Below are 27,041 nucleotides of genomic sequence, written 5' to 3'. Positions count from 1 at the left end.
GTTTAAAATAATATACTTTTTACAAATGATGAGAAAAGTTCAGGTGCATGTCCCTTTAAACATATTATAGAAGTTACATTTAATTTGGATTCACATTTGATGCATGCATATTTTTTTAATATTACAAATGGAAATAAAATATTTTAGCAGATCATAATCTGATTGGATCCCTGGATACATATTATTTAATTGAACTTCCTGCCTTTGTAAACTTATACCTAACTATATGAGTAATAGATGGGTGGGTGCAGGGTTTGTAATAGTTTGCATTTTATTTTACATTTATAAAACACAATATAGCTCTTTAATTTCTACAATCTCAAAGCGGGGTCCTAAAAACTGGACAAGCTAGGAAGGTTGGATAGAACTTATATCATGTAAATAAGCAGCAAAAATAGGTGTTTCTAAGCACAGCTTAGATTGGACTAAACTCTAACTGTTGTTCTCTGATTGGCTTCCATGGTACCAGCCCCCACAACGCCTTAGCTGAGCTACTAATTTTAAAGAATGGGGAAGGATTGATAACTAAAGTATTATTGTATTAAAAAGGCAAAATCTACTACAAATATAAATAATCATTAACCATGTCATATACAGTCACTTATAATAGATCAATTAGATTTCTGACCACTGTTACATTGTGCATATTTGTTACTATGTTTCAATCTTTTAATGTCACAATGTAACACAATACACAGTGTCACAGATGCTGTTGTATGGGATCAGGTCAGCACAAACCGAACTGGGATATATATTACAGTTAGGTGCATGAGAATCAACTTCCTGGTATATATCACTTTTTATTACAGACAGATCTTCATAAAATATATATTGCAGTAATATCTATAATCTATATCTATCTATCTATCTATCTATCTATCTATCTATCTGTCTGTAGACAGTCTATTTAGCTAGCTATCTATCAATCTATCTATCTATCTATCTATCATCTATCTATCATCTATATATCTATCTATCTATCTATATATCTATCTATCTATCTATATATCTATCTATCTATCTATCTATCTATCATCTATCTATCTATCTATCTATCTATCTATCATCTATCTATCTATCTATCTATCTATCTATCATCTATCTATCTATCTATCTATCTATCTATCATCTATCTATCTATCTATCTATCTATCTATCTATCTATCTATCTATCTATCTATCTATCTATCTAATCTATCATGTACCACACCACGCCTGCTGACAGTCCCACATTCTAAAATGTCTAGTCATATAAGTAAAATAAATATCCATTCCTGACTTTGCGGCTCACCGTCCTGTACAGTGAGCAAGTAAAACACGGAGCGGAGTGTGACTCGGAGTCGCCAAAACTGCGAAGCCAGCCAATAGGGATCCGTATTGAGTCCGGCCCCCAGCCCCGCCCCCCAGCAGCCTGACCTGAGCCTAGAAGCCTGTCTGTAGGACGGTGGGGAACATGCAGAGGGTAACACGGGCGCTCACACGGTCCTGTTCTGGGTAAGTGTATGAGACAGGAGCAATCACGCGCTGTGCAACGTGCACGTTATTTATTATACAGGAGCGCGCACCGGGTTTTACATAAATATTGATAGCACCGTGCATGAGCACAGCCACACTCTCTGCTTCCTCAGTGTGGCGTTCTCTATCTGTCCCCTCAATGTGACTGTGACATGTATGTGCTCTCTCTGTCTCCCTGAATGTGACTGTGACATGTATGTGCTCTCTCTGTCTCCCTGAATGTGACTGTGACATGTATGTGCTCTCTCTGTCTCCCTGAATGTGACTGTGACATGTATGTGCTCTCTCTGTCTCCCTGAATGTGACTGTGACATGTATGTGCTCTCTCTGTCTCCCTGAATGTGACTGTGACATGTATGTGCTCTCGCTGTCTCCCTGAATGTTACTGTGACATGTATGTGCTCTCTCTGTCTCCCTGAATGTTACTGTGACATGTATGTGCTCTCTCTGTCTCCCTGAATGTGACTGTGACATGTATGTGCTCTCGCTGTCTCCCTGAATGTTACTGTGACATGTATGTGCTCTCTCTGTCTCCCTGAATGTGACTGTGACATGTATGTGCTCTCTCTGTCTCCCTGAATGTGACTGTGACATGTATGTGCTCTCGCTGTCTCCCTGAATGTTACTGTGACATGTATGTGCTCTCTCTGTCTCCCTGAATGTTACTGTGACATGTATGTGCTCTCTCTGTCTCCCTGAATGTGACTGTGACATGTATGTGCTCTCGCTGTCTCCCTGAATGTTACTGTGACATGTATGTGCTCTCTCTGTCTCCCTGAATGTTACTGTGACATGTATGTGCTCTCTCTGTCTCCCTGAATGTTACTGTGACATGTATGTGCTCTCTCTGTCTCCCTGAATGTTACTGTGACATGTATGTGCTCTCTCTGTCTCCCTGAATGTTACTGTGACATGTATGTGCTCTCTCTGTCTCCCTGAATGTTACTGTGACATGTATGTGCTCTCGCTGTCTCCCTGAATGTTACTGTGACATGTATGTGCTCTCTCTGTCTCCCTGAATGTTACTGTGACATGTATGTGCTCTCGCTGTCTCCCTGAATGTTACTGTGACATGTATGTGCTCTCTCTGTCTCCCTGAATGTTACTGTGACATGTATGTGCTCTCGCTGTCTCCCTGAATGTTACTGTGACATGTATGTGCTCTCTCTGTCTCCCTGAATGTGACTGTGACATGTATGTGCTCTCTCTGTCTCCCTGAATGTGACTGTGACATGTATGTGCTCTCTCTGTCTCCCTGAATGTGACTGTGACATGTATGTGCTCTCGCTGTCTCCCTGAATGTGAGGGTTACTAGCTGTCTCTCAGTGTGACATGTATGGTTACCAGCTGACATGTAGGGCCTCTTGCTGTCACTGCCCCCCCCATGTGACATGCAGGGTCTCTTGCTGTCACTGTTCCCCCTGTGTGACATGCAGGGTCTCTTGCTGTCACTGTTCCCCCTGTGTGACATGCAGGGTCTCTTGTTGACACTGTTCCCCCCTATGTGACATGAAGGGTCCCTTGCTGTCACTGTTCCCCTCAGTGTGACATGTAGGGTCTCTTGCTGTCACTGTTCCCCTCAGTGTGACATGTAGGGTCTCTTGCTGTCACTGTTCCCCTCAGTGTGACATGTAGGTTCTCTTGCTGTCACTGTTCCCCTCAGTGTGACATGTAGGGTCTCTTGCTGTCACTGTTCCCCTCAGTGTGACATGCAGGTCTCTTGCTGTCACTGTTCCCCTCAGTGTGACATGCAGGTCTCTTGCTGTCACTGTTCCCCTCAGTGTGACATTCAGGTCTCTTGCTGTCACTGTTTCCCTCAGTGTGACATGTAGGGTCTCTTGCTGTCACTGTTCTCCTCTGTGTGACATGCAGGGTCTCCTGCTGTCACTGTTCCCCTCAGTGTGACATGTAGGGTCTCTTGCTGTCACTGTTCCCCTCAGTGTGACATGTAGGGTCTCTTGCTGTCACTGTTCCCCTCAGTGTGACATGTAGGGCCTCTTGCTGTCACTGTTCCCCTCAGTGTGACATGTAGGGCCTCTTGCTGTCACTGTTCCCCTCAGTGTGACATGTAGGGCCTCTTGCTGTCACTGTTCCCCTCAGTGTGACATGCAGGGCCTCTTGCTGTCACTGTTCCCCTCAGTGTGACATGTAGGGCCTCTTGCTGTCACTGTTCCCCTCAGTGTGACATGCAGGGTCTCTTGCTGTCACTGTTCCCCTCAGTGTGACATGCAGGGCCTCTTGCTGTCACTGTTCCCCTCAGTGTGACATGTAGGGTCTCTTGCTTTCACTGTTCCCCTCAGTGTGACATGCAGGGTCTCTTGCTGTCACTGTTCCCCTCAGTGTGACATGTAGGTCTCTTGCTGTCACTGATCCCCTCAGTGTGACATGCAGGTCTCTTGCTGTCACTGTTCCCCTCAGTGTGACATGTAGGGTCTCTTGCTGTCACTGTTCCCCTCAGTGTGACATGTAGGGTCTCTTGCTGTCACTGTTCCCCTCAGTGTGACATGTAGGGTCTCTTGCTGTCACTTCCCCTCAGTGTGACATGTAGGGTCCCTTGCTGTCTTCTCGGTGAGACATGTAGGGTCCCTTGCTGTCTTCTCGGTGAGACATGTAGGGTCCCTTGCTGTCTTCTCGGTGAGACATGCAGGGTCCCTTGCTGTCTTCTCGGTGAGACATGTAGGGTCTCTTGCTGTCTTCTCGGTGAGACATGCAGGGTCCCTTGCTGTCTTCTCGGTGAGACATGTAGGGTCCCTTGCTGTCTTCCCGGTGAGACATGTAGGGTCGCTTTCTGTCTTCTCGGTTAGACATGTAGGGTCCCTTGCTGTCTTCTCTGTGAGACATGTAGGTTCTCTTGCTGTCTTCTCGGTGAGACATGTAGGGTCTCTTGCTGTCTTCTCGGTGAGACATGCAGGGTCCCTTGCTGTCTTCCCGGTGAGACATGTAGGGTCGCTTTCTGTCTTCTCTGTTAGACATGTAGGGTCCCTTGCTGTCTTCTCTGTGAGACATGTAGGTTCTCTTGCTGTCTTCTCGGTGAGAAATGCAGGGTCCCTTGCTGTCTTCTCTGTGAGACATGTAGGGTCCCTTGCTGTCTTCTCGGTGAGACATGTAGGGTCTCTTGCTGTCTTCCCGGTGAGACATGTAGGGTCCCTTGCTGTCTTCCCGGTGAGACATGTAGGGTCCCTTGCTGTCTTCTCGGTGAGACATGTAGGGTCCCTTGCTGTCTTCTCTGTGAGACATGTAGGGTCCCTTGCTGTCTTCCCGGTGAGACATGTAGGGTAGCTTTCTGTCTTCTCGGTGAGACATGTAGGGTCCCTTGCTGTCTTCTCTGTGAGACATGTAGGGTCTCTTGCTGTCTTCTCGGTGAGAAATGCAGGGTCCCTTGCTGTCTTCCCGGTGAGACATGTAGGGTCCCTTGCTGTCTTCTCGGTGAGACATGTAGGGTCCCTTGCTGTCTTCTCGGTGAGACATGTAGGGTCTCTTGCTGTCTTCTCGGTGAGAAATGCAGGGTCCCTTGCTGTCTTCCCGGTGAGACATGTAGGGTCCCTTGCTGTCTTCTCGGTGAGACATGCAGGGTCCCTTGCTGTCTTCTCGGTGAGACATGTAGGGTCCCTTGCTGTCTTCTCGGTGAGACATGCAGGGTCTCTTGCTGTCTTCTCGGTGAGACATGTAGGGTCCCTTGCTGTCTTCTCGGTGAGACATGTAGGGTCCCTTGCTGTCTTCTCGGTGAGACATGCAGGGTCCCTTGCTGTCTTCTCGGTGAGACATGCAGGGTCCCTTGCTGTCTTCTCGGTGAGACATGTAGGGTCGCTTTCTGTCTTCTCGGTGAGACATGTAGGGTCCCTTGCTGTCTTCTCGGTGAGACATGCAGGGTCCCTTGCTGTCTTCTCGGTGAGACATGTAGGGTCCCTTGCTGTCTTCTCGGTGAGACATGCAGGGTCCCTTGCTGTCTTCTCGGTGAGATATGTAGGGTCTCTTGCTGTCTTCTCGGTGAGACATGTAGGGTCTCTTGCTGTCTTCTCGGTGAGACATGTAGGGTCTCTTGCTGTCTTCTCGGTGAGACATGTAGGGTCTCTTGCTGTCTTCTCGGTGAGACATGTAGGGTAGCTTTCTGTCTTCTCGGTGAGACATGTAGGATCTCTTACTGTCTTCTCTGTGAGACATGTAGGGTCCCTTACTGTCTTCTCGGTGAGACATGTAGGGTCTCTTGCTGTCTTCTCGGTGAGACATGTAGGGTCCCTTGCGATCTTCTCTGTGAGACATGTAGGGTCCCTTGCTGTCTTCTCGGTGAGACATGTAGGGTCGCTTTCTGTCTTCTCGGTGAGACATGTAGGGTAGCTTTCTGTCTTCTCTGTGAGACATGTAGGGTCCCTTGCTGTCTTCTCTGTGAGACATGTACAATTGCTTGCTGTCTTCTCGGTGAGACATGTAGGGTACCTTGCTGTCTTCTCTGTGAGACATGTATGATTGCTTGCTGTCTTCTCGGTGAGACATGTAGGGTTGCTCACTGTTGCCTTAGCTTGGGGGTTTAGGGTCACTAGCTGAGCGTCATCAGTGTGACATGCCGGAATTCTTGCTGCGTCCTCAGTGTGAGATGTGCGGTCACTCACTGCCCCTTTAATGTGATGTTTAGGAGCACTTGCTAACACATTTTAATCTACTTTGTATTTTTTAATTTAAGAAATATTTAAATGTTTACTGGATTTCATATGCATGATTGAAAATGTTTGCATTTTGTGCCTCTTTAAGAAGGTCTTATGATTTCACTAATCCATCTAAAGCTGTGATTAAAGGTACATTGTAGAGTAAACACATGTTTTAATTTGTTGGCACATGTAATTATTGCACTACTTAGCATGGAATTCTAAGTATTTAACTCCTACAAATGGGTTAAACACATAGACAAATTCCCTTTTTGGAGTTGCAGAGAACTACTGGTTCAGAGCCAGAAACAAACAGTGAACAATCAATGTCTGTGTTCACTTCTGGAGCTGTTGTGGTTCTTGAGCAGGACTTAACTTAGGTGTTTAACCTCTTTGCAGGAGTTAAATAGACAGAATTTACTTGTGTAAACTTTTGTTATTCGTTTGCAAAATAAATAATGAAGTTAAAACGTGTTGTTCAAAATTTGTTAACTAAAAGAACTAATGAATGGAAACAAAAATTATTTCTATTTCCTAGAGAAACAAAATAAATAAATGATCATTAGCTCGTTTACACCTAGATTACGAGTTTTGCGCTAAACAGGGTGCGAAACGAATGCAACAAAAGTTGCGTTATTTCACCCCCATAGCGCTGCCATTACAAGTTTCTGAAAAGCCTCCTTGTACGTGCCATATGGTGGAGTTAAGCTCCATACCGCACAAAAGCCAAGGGCTACTTTGATGTGCTCGTGCACGCTTTCCCCCACAGACATCAATGGGGAGATAGTGTTAGAAAAAAAAAACTAACACCTGAACTGCGGAATGGAGATCGCCATAACGCAGCCCAATTGATGTCTATGGGGAAAAAAAAGGTTAAATTTAAACCTAACACCCTAACATAAACCCCAAGTCTAAACACCCCTAATCTGCTGCCCCCGACATTGCGTCACCTAAATAAAGTTATTAACCCCTAATCTGCCGCTCCCTACATAGCTGACACTAATAAAAATGATTAACCCCTATTCCGCCGCTCCCCGACATCGCCGCTACTATAATAAAGTTATTAACCCCTATTCCCCCGCACCCTGACATCGCTGCCACTATAATAAAGCTATTAACCCCTGTTCCGCCTCTCTCCGACATTGCCACCACTAAATAAAGTTATTAACCCCTAAACCTCCGGCCTCCCACATCTCTGCCACTAAATAAACCTATTAACTCCTAAACCGCCGGCCCCCCACATCACAAAACACTAAATTAAATTATTAAACCCTAAACCTAACACCCCCTTAACTTTAAATTAAAATTACAATATAACTCTATTCAAATAAATAGAAACTTACCTGTGAAATAAAAATAAACCTAACATTAAACTATAAATTAACCTAACCTTACTATTTTAATAACATAAAAAAAACTACTTAAAATATCTATATTAGAAATTTAAAAAAACTTAACACTACTAAAAAAATTAAAAAATCTAAATTACAACTAAAAAAACCCCCAAATCCTATGAAAAATTTAAAAAAATCTAAGTTTACCAAAAAAATAAAATTAAAAAAAAATAAAATTAAAATGAAATTATCAAAACTAAAAACAATTACACCTAATCTAATAGCCCTATAAAGCTACCCATTGTCCCTAAAGGGGCATTTGTATGGGCATTGCCCTTAAAAGGGCATTCAGCTCTTTTGCATTGCCCTTAAAAGGGCATTTAGCTCTTTTGCATTGCCCTTAAAAGGGCATTTAGCTCTTTTTCAAGTGCCCATCCCTAATCTAAAAAAAAAACCTAACACTAACCCCAGAAGATTTACTCATTCCTAAGTATATCATTCTAATCCCGCCTAACAAGGTCAGTCCAGCCCCGAAATACCAGACAATCCTCCCCTGAACAATGAACATGGCAACCTTCTTTGGGCCTTATCAGTAAGGAGCAGCCGCATGCCTCTAAGTATATTGGGCAGGGAGTCCATATCTGTTTTTCCACATCACCCCTAGAGAGATCTCCCCAGGGTCTTTATTCAAATACATACAAAAAGAGACGTGCTCTACCAGGACCAACAACAGCTCAGTAGATTTTTCTATGGTGAGTTACCACCTAGGAGCAGCCTCTTTTAGCCCAATAATGCTTTTCGCAGAGAGGAACTTTCCTGAAGTAAATCAGTCTGGTCCTGCCTAACAAGGTCAGTCCACCCCCGAAACACCAGGCAATTCCTCTCTGAACAAGGAACATGACAACCCCAGAAGATCGTTTCAGCCTTCTTTGGGTCTCGTCAGTGTGGTGCAGCCATATCCCTCTAAGCACATTGGGCAGGGAGTCGGGTTTCCCACATCACCCCTAGTGAGGCTTCCCCATGAACATTGTCCAAATGCATAGAGAAAGATAAGTTCTCTACCAGGAGGCAACAACAGCTCCTCGGGCATTTCTATGGCATCCCTCTTTCCTCTCAGTCCTTCTTACAGTCATCAATGCTGTCTTATTTTGTACCATTCTCTAGTCAAGTCATCTTGTTATCTCCCCAAGTAAGTATAACCAAACAGCAAACATGCATTTTTAGGCCTTTCTCCTAAACTGTGGTCAGGGACACTAATTGGCAGATCTGTGTTCTAAGCTTGGATCAGACCTATAAATTGTTAGGGCTTTGGTTTTAAGACTGAGCAAAAGTGGGTATTTTCTATAGTCTTAGTTCTGAGCTTTGTCTGGAACTGTGCCGCATCAGGCCTCCGTCTGAGCTTATGAGGAAGCTGTTCCTCACCAGGTCTTGTGGTATGCTAAGGCCAAAACAGTGCCACAGCAAGCCTCAGGTCTGAGCTTATGAGGAAGCTGTACCTCACCAGGTTTTGTGGTATGCTAAGGCCAAAACTGTGCCACATCAGGCCTTTGTGCTAGGCCAGCGTTGTGCCTCACCAGCTTTTGGTTTTGTGGCAGGCTTTTGGTCTGAGGTTGGAATGATGACTTTTGTAGTAACACAGGGCCTGAACTGAATATTGCTAGATCTCTAAATTGTTGGGGACTATTTTTCACGATTGCCGGCATGGAGAGAAATCAAGCAAAATCTTTGGGGCTTTTGTGAGCATTTTATTGTAATGTAACTGTCTCTCATTCACATCCTAAACTTTTTCATGCAATAAAATATTCTGTTACACTTAAAACAAACAAACCAAAGATTTTGGAGTTGGGTGTTCCTTTAACCTCATTCTGCAGCAGACATGAGCACAGCCGGTCTAGTTCCCAGCTCACTATTACTGGGTCACTGCTGTAATCATGCTGAGGTGTCACCTGTAGAACATTAACTAGTTAGCTGTGCCAGCACTGTGCAATGGCCTGTTCAAGCACATTTGTTCACACACGAGGGTCAGTGAGAGGAGCTTTATCTTTTTAACACACCTTTAAATAAAAAAAAAAAAAAAAAAAGAATTTAAATACCACAAACTGGAATGCACCCAAAACTCATAACTACAGCTTGGTGAAGCACATAATCTTTCTCTCCCACACAAAAGTACAGCAGAGTGTAACTCGCTTAAAGGGACACTCAGGTTAAATTAAATTGTCATGATTCAGATACAGCATGTAATTTTAAACAACTTTCCAATTTGCTTCCATTAAAAAAAATGTGCACAGTCTCTTTATATTTACAATTTTTGAGTCACCAGATCCTACTGAGCATGTGCAAGAATTCATAGACTATACGTATATGCATTTGTGATTGGTTGATTGCTATCACATGGTACAAGGGGAGTGGAAATATACATAACTTCGAAATTTATTATAAAAAAATCTTCTACTCATTTGAAGTTCAGACTAAGTGCTATTGCATTGTCTTGTTATCTTGCATTTGTTGATTATGCAGTTATCAGTGTTGACTGGTCCTTTAATGATGAAGACACAAGGTTTTTATACAGTACAAGGTGTTAAATGTAAACATGCAAAAGCCAATTACATACTATCCACTGTTCTCCCCCCTTGGGTCCAGATCCAGCCAGGAGATAAGCTTTTTCTGGGCATATCGATTAGCCATGCCCCCTTTTATGTCCGGTAACTTTAATGGTATCATTTGGAAGCTCTTTCGTTCACATGGTGCAGGAGCAAGATTTGGGCAAGATTACAAGTGGAGCACTAATTTATCACGCTCCCATAAATGGGCAAATTCACCCATTTATGGGCGTACAATAATTAACCAGCCATTACAAATGGCTGGTTATTGCTACCACAAGCTCTCAGTAGCAATTAGCGCTCCAAAAATTAACCAGAGATCAGATCTATGGTTAATTTTCAAAATGTGCCCCAATTGACCCTAAAAGAAAGTGTGTTGTAGTTTTTAACTGTAAGAAGCAGTTATGAGGGATTAAAGGGTGTGGGTTGTCAGAAAAAGATTGGCTCTAAAAAGTATATACACATTTAAGCACATAAATATATATGTATATAATCATATACATATATGTTTACAATTTGCATCCACCGCTACGCGACTTACTCCCTTCATTGCGCTAGGTTCTCATGCCGGGTCTCATGAGTACGAGGCTACCATTGAAGCTTATGGAAGCGCGCTGTTGTGAGCGTAAAGCTTCTGTGCAATGCGAACGTGAGGTCGCGTTTGCATTGCACCTAACTTGTAATACCAGCGTACATTTCCGTGCACTGGTATCACTGAGTGGAGTGCAAATATCGTGCTTGCAAAAACGATATTTTGCGCTCCACTTGTGCATTGTGAGTTCAGTAAACACATCCAAGCAGCTAGAAAAGTGCCTTGAAAATGGGGCTTTTGTGAAGTGATGTGGGACAGAGTTTGCTTTACTTTATTAAGAGGTGAAAATAGGGCAGAATAAAAGAAATAACGTGGGTAGCAACTATCTTTTTAACCCCTGAGTGGCTGGGTTGTAGAAAAGCCAACAGGATTTGTGTCACAGGGCTCAGCAAAATTAAAGGCACATATCTCTGGCCTGTGAAATTATGCAGAATTTGCTAATACAATGTGCTTTAAATATTTTTAGGAATAGACCCCTTCAAAAACCTATTAAAGCCCATGATACTGGGCTCCTTTCATGTGGCCAAACAGGAACAGATGTAAATAAGCTTGTGCTTTGATCTAATCAATTACTAGAATGTTGCAGGATCAGGTAAACATGACCATGGTACTAATACTGTATTTAGAAGTATTTTACAGAAAATATTAATCATAACCTATAAAGAACTCAACACCCTCACTCCCAACTATATTTCCTCTCTCATTTCCAAATACTCCCTGACCAGCTTTCTTCGATCAACCTCTGACCTTCCTCTCTCCACTCCTATTATTTCTTCGTCCCTCTCCCGCCTACAAAACTTCTCACGCGCTGCTCCTGGAACTCTCTACCCCGCTCCATAAGACTGTCTCCAGCCTTGTATAGCTTCAGACGCTCCTTGAACACTCTCTACCCCGCACCATAAGACTGTCTCCAGCCTTGTATAGCTTCAGATGCTTCTGGAACTCTACCCTGCTCCATAAGACTGTCTCCAGCCTTGTATAGCTTCAGACACTCCTGGAACTCTCTACCCCGCTCCATAAGACTGTCTCCAACCTTGTATAGCTTCAGACGCTCCTGGAACTCTCTACCCTGCTCCATAAGACTGTCTCCAGCCTTGTATAGCTTCAGATGCTTCTGGAACTCTCTACCCTGCTCCATAAGACTGTCTCCAGCCTTGTATAGCTTCAGACGCTCCTGGAACTCTCTACCCCGCTCCATAAGACTGTCTCCAGCCTTGTATATCTTCAGATGCTTCTGGAACTCTCTACCCTGCTCCATAAGACTGTCTCCAGCCTTGTATAGCTTCTGACGCTCCTGGAACTCTCTACCCCGCTCCATAAGACTGTCTCCAGCCTTGTATAGCTTCAGACGCTCCTGGAACTCTCTACCCTGCTCCATAAAACTGTCTCCAGCCTTGTATAGCTTCAGATGCTTCTGGAACTCTCTACCCTGCTCCATAAGACTGTCTCCAGCCTTGTATAGCTTCTGACACTCCTGGAACTCTCTACCCCGCTCCATAAGACTGTCTCCAGCCTTGTATAGCTTCAGACGCTCCTGGAACTCTCTACCCCGCTCCATAAGACTGTCTCCAGCCTTGTATATCTTCAGATGCTTCTGGAACACTCTACCCTGCTCCATAAGACTGTCTCCAGCCTTGTATATCTTCAGATGCTTCTGGAACTCTCTACCCTGCTCCATAAGACTGTCTCCAGCCTTGTATAGCTTCTGACGCTCCTGGAACTCTCTACCCCCCTCCATAAGACTGTCTCCAGCCTTGTATAGCTTCAGACGCTCCTTGAACTCACCTATTCAGAGAGGCTTACCATCTCTCCTATGTTTTTCATCCTACCCAAAATAATTCTTAACCTGCCTGACACAGCTGAAACTACATTCCACGTGACAAATTACCCCAAACCTTATGTCTCTGAACCCTCAACCTGTCAACTGTAAGCTCTCCCGAGCAGATCGAGCATGCATTTTTAAACAACTTTCTAGTTTACTTCCATTATCACATTTTTTTCATTCTCTTGTTATCTTTTGTTGAAAATCAGGGACTTAAAGGGACACTAAACCCCAATTTTTTCTTTCATTAATCAGATAGAGCATGCAACTTTTTAATTTACTCCTATTATCAATTTTTCTTCGTTCTCTTGCTTTCTTTATTTGCTAAAGAAGGCATCTAAGCTAAGGAAAATTATTAGAAATAAAATTAGAGGCGCCCTTAAATACTAGCAATGTTCCGCCAGTACTAATGTGCAATAGTGCTGCAAAACTGTCATAGAAAAAGTTGTAAATATTGTCAATAATACAACAAGAACAATAATAATAAAAACAACCTACAAATAAATTTAAAACTTGGTAGGTTAAGAGTATCTTAATATGATATAGTTAACTATAATAAATAAACTATCTCTTTAACAATGTGTAATATGATAGTCCACACTCTCAGAGGTATTTATAATCTCCAGGCCGCAATCTCATTCCAGAAAGGTGTTGGCAATCACAGGTTCTGTTCAAAAGAGAGAAAAGAGAGAAGAGGCGCCAAATGGTGTGTATCGTTTTGAATTAAGTAGGCCTTGCCCCCAAATAAAAACTACTTACAAAATTTCCAGCACTTGAGAAGTGCCACAAATGCCTTCTGAACTGTTAGCAGCCGTTCAGCTAGCTGAAATGTATCAGAACTGCGTCTATACCGTGCTGTTTAAGACAAAAAACACAAAAGTGCCACAATAGTGTGTATCAGTGTGATCATTTGATATAGCGCAACAAATGTAATGTACTCACAAGATGTAAGGCACTTGAGAAGTGCCACAAGAGCCTCCTGGACACTTGTCAGCTGTCCAGCTTACTGATAGCATCGATCCCAGGTTCACTTGTTCGGCTTACACATGGGCTCCCATGCAGCACACTTAGATCTCCTGGGAGATCTAAGTGTGCTGCATGGGAGCCCATGTGTAAGCCGAACAAGTGAACCTGGGATCGATGCTATCAGTAAGCTGGACAGCTGACAAGTGTCCAGGAGGCTCTTGTGGCACTTCTCAAGTGCCTTACATCTTGTGAGTACATTACATTTGTTGCGCTATATCAAATGATCACACTGATACACACTATTGTGGCACTTTTGTGTTTTTTGTCTTAAACAGCACGGTATAGACGCAGTTCTGATACATTTCAGCTAGCTGGACGGCTGCTAACAGTTCAGAAGGCATTTGTGGCACTTCTCAAGTGCTGGAAATTTTGTAAGTAGTTTTTATTTGGGGGCAAGGCCTACTGAATTCAAAACGATACACACCATTTGGCGCCTCTTCTCTCTTTTCTATCTAAGCTAAGGAGCCAGACAATTTTTGTTTCAGTACCATGGACAGCACTAGTTTATTGGTGCAATCAGCAAGAACAAGCCAGGTTGTGATCCAAAAATGTCTAAATAAAGATAGCAAGAAAATGAAGAAAAATTGATAATAGGAGTGAATTAGAAAGTTGCTTAAAATTGCATGCTCTATCTGAGACATGAAAGAAAAAAAATTGGGTTCACTGTCCCTTTAAGCTCAGGAGTGTGCACATGTCTGGAGCACTATATGGCAGCAGTTTTGCAAGAATGTTATCCATTTGCAAGAGCACTAGATAGCAGCACTATTCCCTGCCATGTAGTGCTCCAGATGCCTACCTAGGTATCTCTTCATCAAAGAATACGATGGGAATGGAGCAAATTTGATAATATAAGTAAATTGGAAACTTTTTTAAATGGTTTGCTCTGTCTGAATCACAAAAGAACATTTTTGGGTTTCATATCCCTTTAAACATTTTACGGATTTAATGTTGTGTTAAATGTCCCTTTTATAACCTTGTCTGTAATAAACAATAGATTAGAATACACTTGAACTAAAGTGTTTGTAAAGAAGCGTGGTGCTAGTGGCAGCATCATATAGTAGCAAACATCTATTATAACAGCGGCAGCATCATATAGTAGCAAACATCTATTATAACAGCGGCAGCATTATATAGTAGCAAACATCTATTATAACAGCGGCAGCATTATATAGTAGCACAAATCTATTATAACAGCGGCAGCTTCATATAGTAGCACAAATCTATTATAACAGCGGCAGCTTCATATAGTAGCACAAATCTATTATAACAGCGGCAGCTTCATATAGTAGCACAAATCTATTATAACAGCGGCAGCATCATATAGTAGCACAAATCTATTATAACAGCGGCAGCATCATATAGTAGCACAAATCTATTATAACAGCGGCAGCATTATATAGTAGCACAAATCTATTATAACAGCGGCAGCTTCATATAGTAGCACAAATCTATTATAACAGCGGCAGCATCATATAGTAACAAACATCTATTATAACAGCGGCAGCATCATATAGTAGCAAACATCTATTATAACAGCGGCAGCATCATATAGTAGCAAACATCTATTATAACAGTGGCAGCATCATATAGTAGCAAACATCTATTATAACAGTGGCAGCATCATATAGTAACAAACATCTATTATAACAGCGGCAGCATCATATAGTAGCAAACATCTATTATAACAGCGGCAGCATCATATAGTAGCAAACATCTATTATAACAGTGGCAGCATCATATAGTAGCAAACATCTATTATAACAGCGGCAGCATCATATAGTAGCACAAATCTATTATAACAGCGGTAGCTTCATATAGTAGCACAAATCTATTATAACAGCGGCAGCTTCATATTGTAGCAAACATCTATTATAACAGCGGCAGCTTCATATAGTAGCAAACATCTATTATAACAGAGGCAGCATCATATAGTAGCAAACATCTATTATAACAGAGGCAGCATCATATAGTAGCACAAATCTATTATAACAGCGGCAGCTTCATATAGTAGCAAACATCTATTATAACAGCGGCAGCATCATATAGTAGCAGAAATCTATTATAACAACGGCAGCTTCATATAGTAGCAAACATCTATTATAGCAGCGGCAGCATCATATAGTAGCACAAATCTATTATAACAGCGGCAGCTTCATATAGTAGCAAACATCTATTATAACAGCGGCAGCATCATATAGTAGCACATATCTATTATAACAGCGGCAGCATCATATAGTAGCACAAATCTATTATAACAGCGGCAGCATCATATAGTAGCACAAATCTATTATAACAGCGGCAGCTTTATATAGTAGCACAAATCTATTATAACAGCGGCAGCTTCATATAGTAGCACAAACCTATTAGAACAGCGGCAGCTTCATATAGTAGCACAAATCTATTAGAACAGCGGCAGCTTCATATAGTAGCACAAATCTATTATAACAGTGGCAGCTTCATATAGTAGCACAAATCTATTATAACAGCGGCAGCTTCATATAGTAGCACAAATCTATTATAACAGCGGCAGCATCATATAGTAGCACAAATCTATTATAACAGCGGCAGCATCATATAGTAACACAAATCTATTATAACAGTGGCAGCTTCATATAGTAGCACAAATCTATTATAACAGCGGCAGCATCATATAGTAGCACAAATCTATTATAACAGCGGCAGCATCATATAGTAGCACAAATCTATTATAACAGCGGCAGCATCATATAGTAACACAAATCTATTATAACAGTGGCAGCTTCATATAGTAGCACAAATCTATTATAACAGCGGCAGCATCATATAGTAGCACAAATCTATTATAACAGCTGCAGCATCATATAGTAGCACAAATCTATTATAACAGTGGCAGCTTCATATAGTAGCACAAATCTATTATAACAGCGGCAGCTTCATATAGTAGCACAAATCTATTATAACAGCGGCAGCATCATATAGTAGCACAAATCTATTATAACAGCGGCAGCTTCATATAGTAGCACAAATCGATTATAACAGCGGCAGCTTCATTTGTTTTCGCAGACTCAGATGGCACCACTGCTTAGCCACAGAAGTACAAAATGAGCCCATACTGGAGTTTAAAGCTGGCAGTCCGGAGAGGGCCGCTCTCCAGAAAGTAAGTACATTTCATTTTATCTATTTTATTTACATTTTATTTTCTAAGTGAATCACAATTCCCCTTCTATGTGCAGAGCTTTAAAGGGACAGTCTTCCCCAAAATGTGTATTGTTTAAAAAGATAGATAATCTCTTTAGTATCCATTCCCCAGTGTTGCACAACCAACACAGTTATATTAATACACTTTTTACCTCTGTGATTACCTTGTATCTAAGCCTCTGCAGATTGCCCACTTATCTCAGTGCTATTTACAGACTTGCATTTTAGCCAATCAGTGCTGACTCATGAATAACTGCACGGGGGGTGAGCACAATGTTATCTGTATGGCACACCTGAACTAGCAGTATCTGGCAAAAGCAAATAAAAAGCATGTGATAAGGGGCTGTCTGTAGTGGCTTAGAGACAGGCAGAAATTGAGGGGTTTAAAAGTATAAAGTATATTAATATAACAATGTTGGGGAATGGGTAGTAAAGGCTTTATCTATCTCTTTAAAAAATAAAAATTTTGGAGTAGACTGCCCCTTTAACTTTCACTTTAGAATGCTGTATAAGTAGTATTTAAGAGAAAAGGCTATTCAACAGAACAGCTGGTTGATACATTTAGACTACTTGTATTGGTTGAAGAGTCTTAGGCCTAGATTTGGAGTTTGGCGGTAGCCGTGAAAACCAGCGTTAGAGGCTCCTAACGCTGGTTTTAGGCTACCTCCGGTATTTGGAGTCACTCAAAAAAGGGTCTAACGCTCACTTTTCAGCCGCGACTTTTCCATACCGCAGATCCCCTTACGTCAATTGCGTATCCTATCTTTTCAATGGGATTTTTCTAACTCCGGTATTTAGAGTCGTGGCTGAAGTGAGCTTTAGAAATCTAACGACAAAACTCCAGCCGCAGAAAAAAGTCAGTAGTTAAGAGCTTTCTGGGCTAACGCCGGTTCATAAAGCTCTTAACTACTGTCCTCTAAAGTACACTAACACCCATAAACTACCTATGTACCCCTAAACCGAGGCCCCCCCACATCTCCGCCACTCGATTTAATTTTTTTAACCCCTAAATTGCCGACCGCCACCTACGTTATCCTTATGTACCCCTAATCTGCTGCCCCTAACACCGCCGACCCCTATATTATATTTATTAACCCCTAATCTGCCCCCCACAACGTCGCCTCCACCTGCCTACACTTATTAACCCCTAATCTGCCGAGCGGACCGCACCGCTATCATAATAAAGTTATTAACCCCTAATCCGCCTCACTAACCCTATAATAAATAGTATTAACCCCTAATCTGCCCTCCCTAACATCGCCGACACCTAGCTTCAAACATTAACCCCTAATCTACCGACTGGAGCTCACCGCTATTCTAATAAATGTATTAACCCCTAAAGCTAAAAAAGTCTAACCCTAACACTAACACCCCCCTAACTTAAATATAATTTAAATCTAACAAAATAAATTAACTCTTATTAAATAAATTATTCCTATTTAAAGCTAAATACTTACCTGTAAAATAAATCCTAATATAGCTACAATATAAATTATAATTATATTATAGCTATTTTAGGATTAATATTTATTTTACAGGTAACTTTGTATTTATTTTAACCAGGTACAATAGCTATTAAATAGTTAAGAACTATTTAATAGCTAAAATAGTTAAAATAATTACAAAATTACCTGTAAAATAAATCCTAACCTAAGTTACAATTAAACCTAACACTACACTATCAATAAATACATTAAATAAAATACCTACAATTACCTGATCGGAACAGCCAATAGAATGCGAGCTCAATCTGATTGGATCAGCCAATCGGATTGATCTTGATTCTGATTGGCTGATTCCATCAGCCAATCAGAATATTCCTACCTTAATTCCGATTGGCTGATAGAATCCTATCAGCCAATCGGAATTCGAGGGACACCATCTTGGATGACGTCCCTTAAAGGAACCGTCATCCTTCAGTTGGACGTCGCCGGATGAAGATGGGTCCGCGGTGGAGGTCTTCAGGATGGAGCCGGTCCTCATCGGATGAAGATAGAAGATGCCGCTTGGAAGATGATGGTTGCTGGTCCGGATCTACTCTTCTTCCCGGATAGGATGAAGACTTTGGAGCCTCTTCTGGACCTCTTCAGCCGCCGGATGATGGATCGCCAGCCCCCGCTTGGGTTGGATGAAGATTTTGGAGCCAGGACGGATCGGTGAACCTGGTATGGTGAAGACAAGGTAGGATGATCTTCAGGGGCTTAGTGTTAGGTTTATTTAAGGGGGGTTTGGGTTAGATTAGGGGTATGTGGGTGGTGGGTTGTAATGTTGGGGGGGGGGTATTGTATGTTTTTTTTTTACAGGCAAAAGAGCTGAACTTCTTGGGGCATGCCCCGCAAAGGGCCCTGTTCAGGGCTGGTAAGGTAAAAGAGCTTTGAACTTTAGTAATTTAGAATAGGGTAGGGCATTTTTTATTTTGGGGGGCTTTGTTATTTTATTAGGGGGCTTAGAGTAGGTGTAATTAGTTTAAAATTGTTGTAAGATTTTCCTTATGTTTGTAAATATTTTTTTATTTTTTGTAACTTAGTTCTTTTTATTTTTTGTACTTTAGTTAGTTTATTTCATTGTAGTTATTTGTAGATATTGTATTTAATTAATGTATTGATAGTGTAGTGTTAGGTTTAATTGTAGGTAATTGTAGATATTTTATTTAATTAATTTAATGATAGTGTAGTGTTAGGTTTAATTGTAACTTAGGTTAGGATTTATTTTACAGGTAATTTTGTTATTATTTTAACTAGGTAACTATTAAATAGTTTAACTAGGTAAGTATTAAATTTTAATAGTAAAAATAGTTAAATTGAGTTAATGTTAGGGTTAGACTTAGCTTTAGGGGTTAATACATTTATTAGAATAGCGGTGAGCTCCAGTCGGCAGATTAGGGGTTAATAATTAAAGTTAGGTGTCGGCGATGTTAGGGAGGGCAGATTAGGGGTTAATACTATTTATTATAGGGTTAGTGAGGCGGATTAGGGGTTAATAACTTTATTATAGTAGCGCTCAGGTCCGGTTGGCAGATTAGGGGTTAATAAGTGTAGGCAGGTGGAGGCGACGTTGTGGGGGGCAGATTAGGGGTTAATAAATATAATATAGGTGTCGGCGGTGTTAGGGGCAGCAGATTAGGGGTACATAGGGATAATGTAAGTAGCGGCAGTTTACGGAGCGGCAGATTAGGGGTTAATAATAATATGCAGGGGTCAGCGATAGCGGGGGCGGCAGATTAGGGGTTAATAAGTGTAAGGTTAGGGGTGTTTAGACTCGGGGTAAATGTTAGAGTGTTAGGTGCAGACGTAGGAAGTGTTTCCCCATAGGAAACAATGGGGCTGCGTTAGGAACTGAACGCAGCTTTTTTGCAGGTGTTAGGTTTTTTTTCAGCTCAAACAGCCCCATTGTTTCCTATGGGGGAATCGTGCACGAGCACGTTTTTGAGGCTGGCCGCGTCCGTAAGCAACTCTGGTATCGAGAGTTGCAGTGGCGTTAAATATGCTCTACGCTCCTTTTTTGGAGCCTAACGCAGCCATTCTGTGGACTCTCAATACCAGAGTTATTTTAAAGGTGCGGCCAGAAAAAAGCCAGTGTTAGCTACGCGGGTCGTTACCGACAAAACTCTAAATCTAGCCGTTAATTTTTTAAGAAATATAACACTTTCTTAAACATGCATAAACCACAAAAAAATAATAAAAAAAAATTCTTTGACACTAAACACATTTCATGCACTTCCCTATAAGGATAGGTGCTGCCATTTTGGAACCAAGGTTACACTGCAGGTATCTGAAGGAGAGTTGCTGCACATGTGCAAACACCTCAGCACTGGAATATACTGAAAGATACATTTCAACATGGCCGCACCCATGACTAGAGGGAGGCGGGAAAAACCTCAATACTATGCTTATAAATTGTATTGATTGTTAAATATTCCTTTAATAGTCTCTGTACTGCAATACAGATAACACAATTTACATTTTAAATACTTTTGAAACAATTATTTTGCAATGCAGTAATTACTTGCTGATAGCTTGTATAAACATACACACAAACACCTACCTGCCTACAAATATAAATACAATTTATTAGTCCTTAAAAAGGACATAAAACCCCAACATTTTCTTTCATGATTCAGGTAGAACATACAATTTTAAACAACTTTCTAATTTACTTCTTTTATCAAATTTTCTTGTTATCCTTTGTTGAAACATTAGCATTAACAAGAGCACTAGATGGCAGCACTATTTCCTGTCATATAGTGCTAAAACATGTGCACGTGACCTACCTAGGTATCTCTTCAACAAGGAATAACATGAGAACAAAGCAAATCTTTTAAAATTGTATTCTGTATCTGAAGAGTGAAAGACAAATGTTGTGTTTCATGTCCCTTTTAAGGACCCTTTATGCCTTTTATTGCTATTCGTGCATGGGCCCCTCGTGAGTGGCGGTTGCATTGGTTACATCAGTCTTTCTGAACCGCGCTCCTCAAGTACCGCCAACAGTCCAGGTTTTCAATATAGCTGAACTAGAGCACAGGTGAAATAATCAGCTGATGGGTGAGAGCAGGTTGGTTACCATGGTTACTGATCAGCTGATTACTTTTCCTGCGCTCCAGTTCAGCTATAATGAAAACATGGACTGTTGGGGCTACTTGAGGACCGTGGTTGAGAAACACTGGGTTGCATAAGATACAACATGAGAAAAACTTTTACATCACCCAGACAAACCTTTATTCTGCTGAAGAGGTCACATGCTCAGTCTGCTGTAAATAGTTTATAGTGCTGGTGTAAAAGGGATAACCCCTTTTAGTGCAATTAAAGGGACATGAAACCCAAAATTTTTCTTTCATGATTCTGATAGAGAATACAATTTTAAACAACTTTCCAATTTACTTCTATTATTTAATTTGCTTCCTTCTTTTGTTATGTTTGCTGAAAGGTTTATCTATGAAAGCTCAGGAGCAGCAAAGAAACTAGGTTCTAGCTGCTGATTGGTGGCTGCAAATATATACCGATTGCCATTGGCTCACCCATGTGTTCAGTCAGCAACCAGTAGTGCATTGCTGCTCATTCAACAAAGCATACCAAGAGAACAAAGACAAATCAATAGTAGGAGTAAATTAGAAAGTTGCTTAAAATTGCTGCTCTATCTGAATTACGAAAGAAAAAATGTGGGTTTTAAAGTTCTAAAGACACGTGCACACTCCTGAGCTAACTTTCCTTCTTTTCAACAAAAGATTACAAGAAAACAAAGAAAAATTGATAATAGAAGTAAAATGGAAAGCTGTTTAAAATGTGTATGTTCTGTCTGAATCATGAAAGAAAAATGTTTGGGTTTTATGTCCCTTTCTTAATTATGGGAGGGCTCTAAAATTGTGGGTCTATCTTGTTCAGAAAGTTAAAGGGACAGTCTACACCAGAATTTTTATTGTTCAAAAAGATCCCTTTATTACCCATTCCCCAGTTTTGCATAACCAACACAGTTATATTAATACAGTTTTTACCTCTGTGATTACCTTGTATCTAATCCTCTGCAGACTGCCCCCTTATTTCATTTCTTTTGACAGACATCCATTTTAGCCAATCAGAGCTGACTCACTGGAACGCCACGTGCGTGAGCACAGTGTTATCTATATGACACACATGAACTAACACCCTCTTGTGGTGAAAAACTGTAAAAATGCCCTGAGAGAAGAGGTGGCCTTCAAGGGCTTAGAAATTAGCATATGAATCTCCTACATTTAGCTTTCAACTAAGAATACCAAGAGAACAAAGCAAAATTGGTGATTAAAAGTAAATTGGAAAATTGTTTAAAATTACATTCTCTATCTGAATCATGAAAGTTTATTTTGGACTTGACTGTCGATTTAAATCTATAAATCTATAAGGCCATTTGCTTAAAGGGACACTGGACCCATTTTTTTTTCGTGATTCAGATAGAGCATGCAATTTTAAGCAAATTTCTAATTTATCCCTTTAAATAGAAAGAACGTCCTCTTTCAAACTAGTCACTAGACACTGTAGATAACGTGTATACTGCGTCTCGAAATTAAAAATGCTGCAAAAAAACTGCATTTTATTTATAAACTCAAATGTCCCTTTTTAAGATTTTTACAAACAGGTTATTTAGTTATCCCCAGACATGTTCCAGAAATACTGCACTCAGCATTTTTTAAACAAGTTTAGTAATAATCTGATGGGGTGACAGTTTTTCACTTAAGTAGTTAAACATAGACAGACACCGAGACAGATGCAGTTAATCATCCCCGGCAAAGTTACTCATAAAATGGTCTCTACTGTGTAAGGGTAGATTAGAATGACTATTTCTACTTAGAAATGACTTGCCATACATATTGTACGTTTGTATTTTATATAAACAATTCGCCACAGAGGGCAGAACCTCATTCCTACAGAGAAGTCATGAGGGCAGAAATGTCACAAACGGACAGAACTATGCACTCTTTAGCATTGCATAAGCTGGGCATAGGTGCACAATAAAACCGTGTCATGTGTATGGCTTTTTAGCTTTGTGCGTTTTTTATAGCTATCCAGCGCTACAGAATTTTTCTGGCGCTATACAAATAAATGATAATAATAATATGTGCTCTCGCAAACACAACCAAAAAGCCCATGAAAGAAGACTTCAGTGGATCCATGGGAAGTTTTATTTTCCATCACAGCATTACACATTGTAAAGACTTCCCAAACTCAACATATTTCTTTATTGGTTTAGATAGAAATACAATTTTAAACAAGTTTCTAATCCTATATATTAAAAGGGCAGGTATGTTTGTCAGATGCAGTCATGCGCAGTAGAGACTGCACAACGACAAACATACCTGGCCTTGAGCAGCAGAGGAGTGCGCACAGCGGAAGCTTCCTGGTGGGGGCGTAACCGGGCTTGCCGTGATGGGGCATGGCCTGACGGTCCATGACCGGTGGGCGTGGTGAGGAGGCGTGACCAGATGGGAGCACGTTTGAAGGGGCGTGGCTTGAAGGAGCAACCGTGGTAGCAGCGGCATGGTCAAGTGAGAGAGAAAAACAGAGGGGAGAGAGGAGGGGGAGAGAGACCAAAAGAGAGGGGGAGAGACCAAAAGAGAGGAGGAAAAGAGTAAAAGTGAGGTGGGAAAGTGAGAAAGCAAGCTAAAGAGAGGGGGGAAAGAGAGAGGGAGAGAGAGAGCAAAAGAGATGAGGGAGAGAGAGAGCAAAAGAGATGAGGGAGAGAGAGAGCAAAAGAGATGAGGGAGAGAGAGAGCAAAAGAGGGAGGGGAGAGAGAGAGCAAAAGAGGGGGAGAGATAGAGCAAAAGAGGGGGAGAGAGAGCGCAAAAGAGGGGGGAGAGAGAGAGAGTGCAAAAGAGAGAGGGGGAGAGAGAGAGCGCAAAAGAGAGGGGGAGAAAGAGAGTGCAAAAGAGAGAGGGGGAGAGAGAGAGCAACAGAGGGGGGGAGAGAGAGAGCGCAAAAGAGGGGGGAGAGAGAGAGTGCAAAAGAGAGAGGGGGAGAGAGAGAGTGCAAAAGGGAGGGGGAGAGAGTGCAAAAGACAGAGCGGGAGAGAGAGAGAGCAAAAGAGAGGGGGGAGAGGCAGCAAGGGTTGGAACTGCGGTACTTAAAAAAAATTGGCCCGTGTACACAGGCTTTAGGACTAGTTTACTTTTATAATCCGATTTGCTTCATTTTCTTGGTATCCTCTGTTGAAGGAGAAGCAATGGACTACTGGGAACTGGCTGAACACATCCAGTTAACCAGTGAGAAAATACATACATGTACATCCACCAATCAGCACCTAGTAGTGCATTGCTGCTCCTGCGCCTACCTGGGTATCCTTTTCATCAAGGGTAACCAAGAGATCAAAACAAATTAGATAAAAGAAGAACATTGGAAAGTTGTTTAAAATTGCATATTCTATCTGAATAATTAAATAATTGGGTTTCATGTCCCTTTAAAGGGACATGAAACACAATTTTTTTCTTTTGTGATTTAGAAAGAGCATGTCATTTTAAACAACTTTCTAATTTACTTCTATTATCTCATTTGCTTCATTCTCTTGATATCACTTGCTGAAAAGCATATCTAGATATGCTCAGTAGCTGCCATTTGGTTGCTGCACATAGAGGCCTTGTGTGATTGGCTCACACTGTGCATTGCTATTTCTTCAACAAAGGATATCTAAACCATTGAGCAAATTAGATAATAGAAGTAAATTGGAAAGTTGTTTAAAATGACATGCCCTATCTGAATCATGAAAGTTTAATTGTGACTAGACTGCCCCTTTAAGCATTAAGGTGTGGGCTACCCTACACTTCGTCTAGCAGTTAGGGACTTACATAACCCAGCCCCTTTATATAGTGCTATTAACCCCTTGTGGACAGGTAATCAATTAAATTGATAGTAGAAAGATGTATCTCACTATGCCTAAAGGTTGTATCAGATGTCACCTCAACACAAGGATCCTGTGATTCATGTAATTCCCTTTGGATATTGCTACTTATCGGGCACCTCATTTTCATAGGAATGGGTAATTTACCAATAAATAATAATAATGAGGATGCTAAAATAAATACACATACACCCATGAGAGTGATTTCTATCAAATATTAAGATGGGATATTCAAATAAGTTTAAGGATTTTTGTTCTGTCTATGTATTTTAGGTGCTGGAAGATCTTAAAGACAAGACAGAAGAGATTCCATGTGTAGTAGGTGGAGAAGAGGTGTGGACAAAGGACGTGAGATACCAATTATCGGTGAGATCTTGTGTGGTTCTTAACAAATGAAACAGATGTTGTGTAACCATGACAACCCACTGTGAGGTGGGGCCCCATTCTACATATAAAGTTTTTACCTGTCTGTTTAAAAAAAAAAATGCTGCACCTATGATTAAAGGGATAGTGAACCCACATTTTTTCTTTCATGATTCGGATATAGCAGCAATTTTGAGCAGCTTTCTCATTTACTCCTATTATCAATTTTTCTTCTCTTGCTATCTTTATTTGAAAAGGCAGGAATGAAAGCTTTGGAGCCAGCGTATTTTTTTGTTCAGTACCCTGGATAGGGCTTGCTGATTGGTGCCTGCATTTAGCCATCCAATCAGCAAGCGCAACCCATGTTCTCAACCTAAAATGGGCCAGCTCCAAAGCTTTTATTCCAGCTTTTCAAATAAAGATAGCAAGAGAACAAAGAAAAAAAATTGATAATAGGAGTACATTAGAAAGTTACTTAAAATTACATGTTCTAGCTTAATCATTAAAGAAACAAATGTGGGTTTAGTATCCCTTTAGCATCTGATGTAAGTATTATCTGTGCCCATCGTAATCTTGTATTTATAGAAAACTCACTCTGAAATATGAGAGGTATTGCTAAACTCTCAAATTATGAATAAACCATTAAAGGGACATTAAACTCAAAACTGAATTGCTCAAAACATGCACATGGGAATTAGAATTCTTTGGGTTTTTACATGCTACACAGTGATTACTTGATATTCACACCTGCTCATTTATATCCGTCCTTAACTGACCACAGCATCGATCAGAACCATACTCAATAGACATTTCATTGGGTCTATCACTGGACTACAAAACAATGAAACAATTGCTAACATTACTGTAGTTTTAACATACTTTTAAAACATTTAGAGTCTGATTACAAGTGGAGTGGTATTTAACGCTCCCGCTCGCAGACTCCTATTGCAGGTTATAAGTAAACTGTTTTCGCACAAGCGCTAACCCTATGGGCGCAAAAAGCCAAATTTAGGATATCACCCATGAATTTACGTATTCCCACATAGAAGTCAATGCAGCAAAAAAAGTGGAAAAAAACACCCTATTTGCGCGCAAACCCCGATTGTATATTCTCAAGTGTGCTAACTGACAAGAAAATATGAATATTTCACATTCCAATGTGCTTCACATAGTGTGTTTTATTTATTCATAAATACATATTTCTACATATATCTGATATACATACACACGCACAAATATACAGTATGTGTGTATGTATGTATGTGTATATATGTATACAGTGTGTGTGTGTATGTATATATGTATATATATATACAGTGTGTGGGTATGTATGTATGTATGTATGTATATACAGTGTGTGTGTATGTATATATATACAGTGTGTGTGTATGTATGTATGTATATATATACAGTGTGTGTGTATGTATGTATATACAGTGTGTGTGTGTGTATGTATATATATACAGTGTGTGTGTGTGTGTGTGTGTGTGTGTGTGTATGTATATATATACAGTGTGTGTGTATGTATGTATGTATGTATATACAGTGTGTGTGTATGTATATATATATATATATATATACAGTGTGTGTGTATGTATGTATGTATATACAGT

General features: G+C 40.9%; 1 protein-coding gene across 1 annotated transcript in view; it reads left to right on the top strand.

The window, feature by feature from the left end:
• Window positions 1-1,357: 1,357 nt before the first annotated feature.
• The window catches only part of ALDH4A1 (aldehyde dehydrogenase 4 family member A1), a 77,488-nt gene continuing 51,804 nt past the window's right edge, over window positions 1,358-27,041 (top strand). Inside the window, 3 exon segments of the mRNA XM_053690273.1 lie at window positions 1,358-1,494; window positions 16,572-16,665; window positions 25,339-25,431. Coding sequence (XP_053546248.1) covers window positions 1,454-1,494; window positions 16,572-16,665; window positions 25,339-25,431 — 228 coding nt within the window. The 5' untranslated portion in view covers window positions 1,358-1,453.

Source organism: Bombina bombina, chromosome 8 (genome assembly GCF_027579735.1).
Source record: "Bombina bombina isolate aBomBom1 chromosome 8, aBomBom1.pri, whole genome shotgun sequence".
NCBI classification, from domain to species: domain Eukaryota; kingdom Metazoa; phylum Chordata; class Amphibia; order Anura; family Bombinatoridae; genus Bombina; species Bombina bombina.
This window is presented reverse-complemented; position numbering and strand designations above follow the sequence as displayed.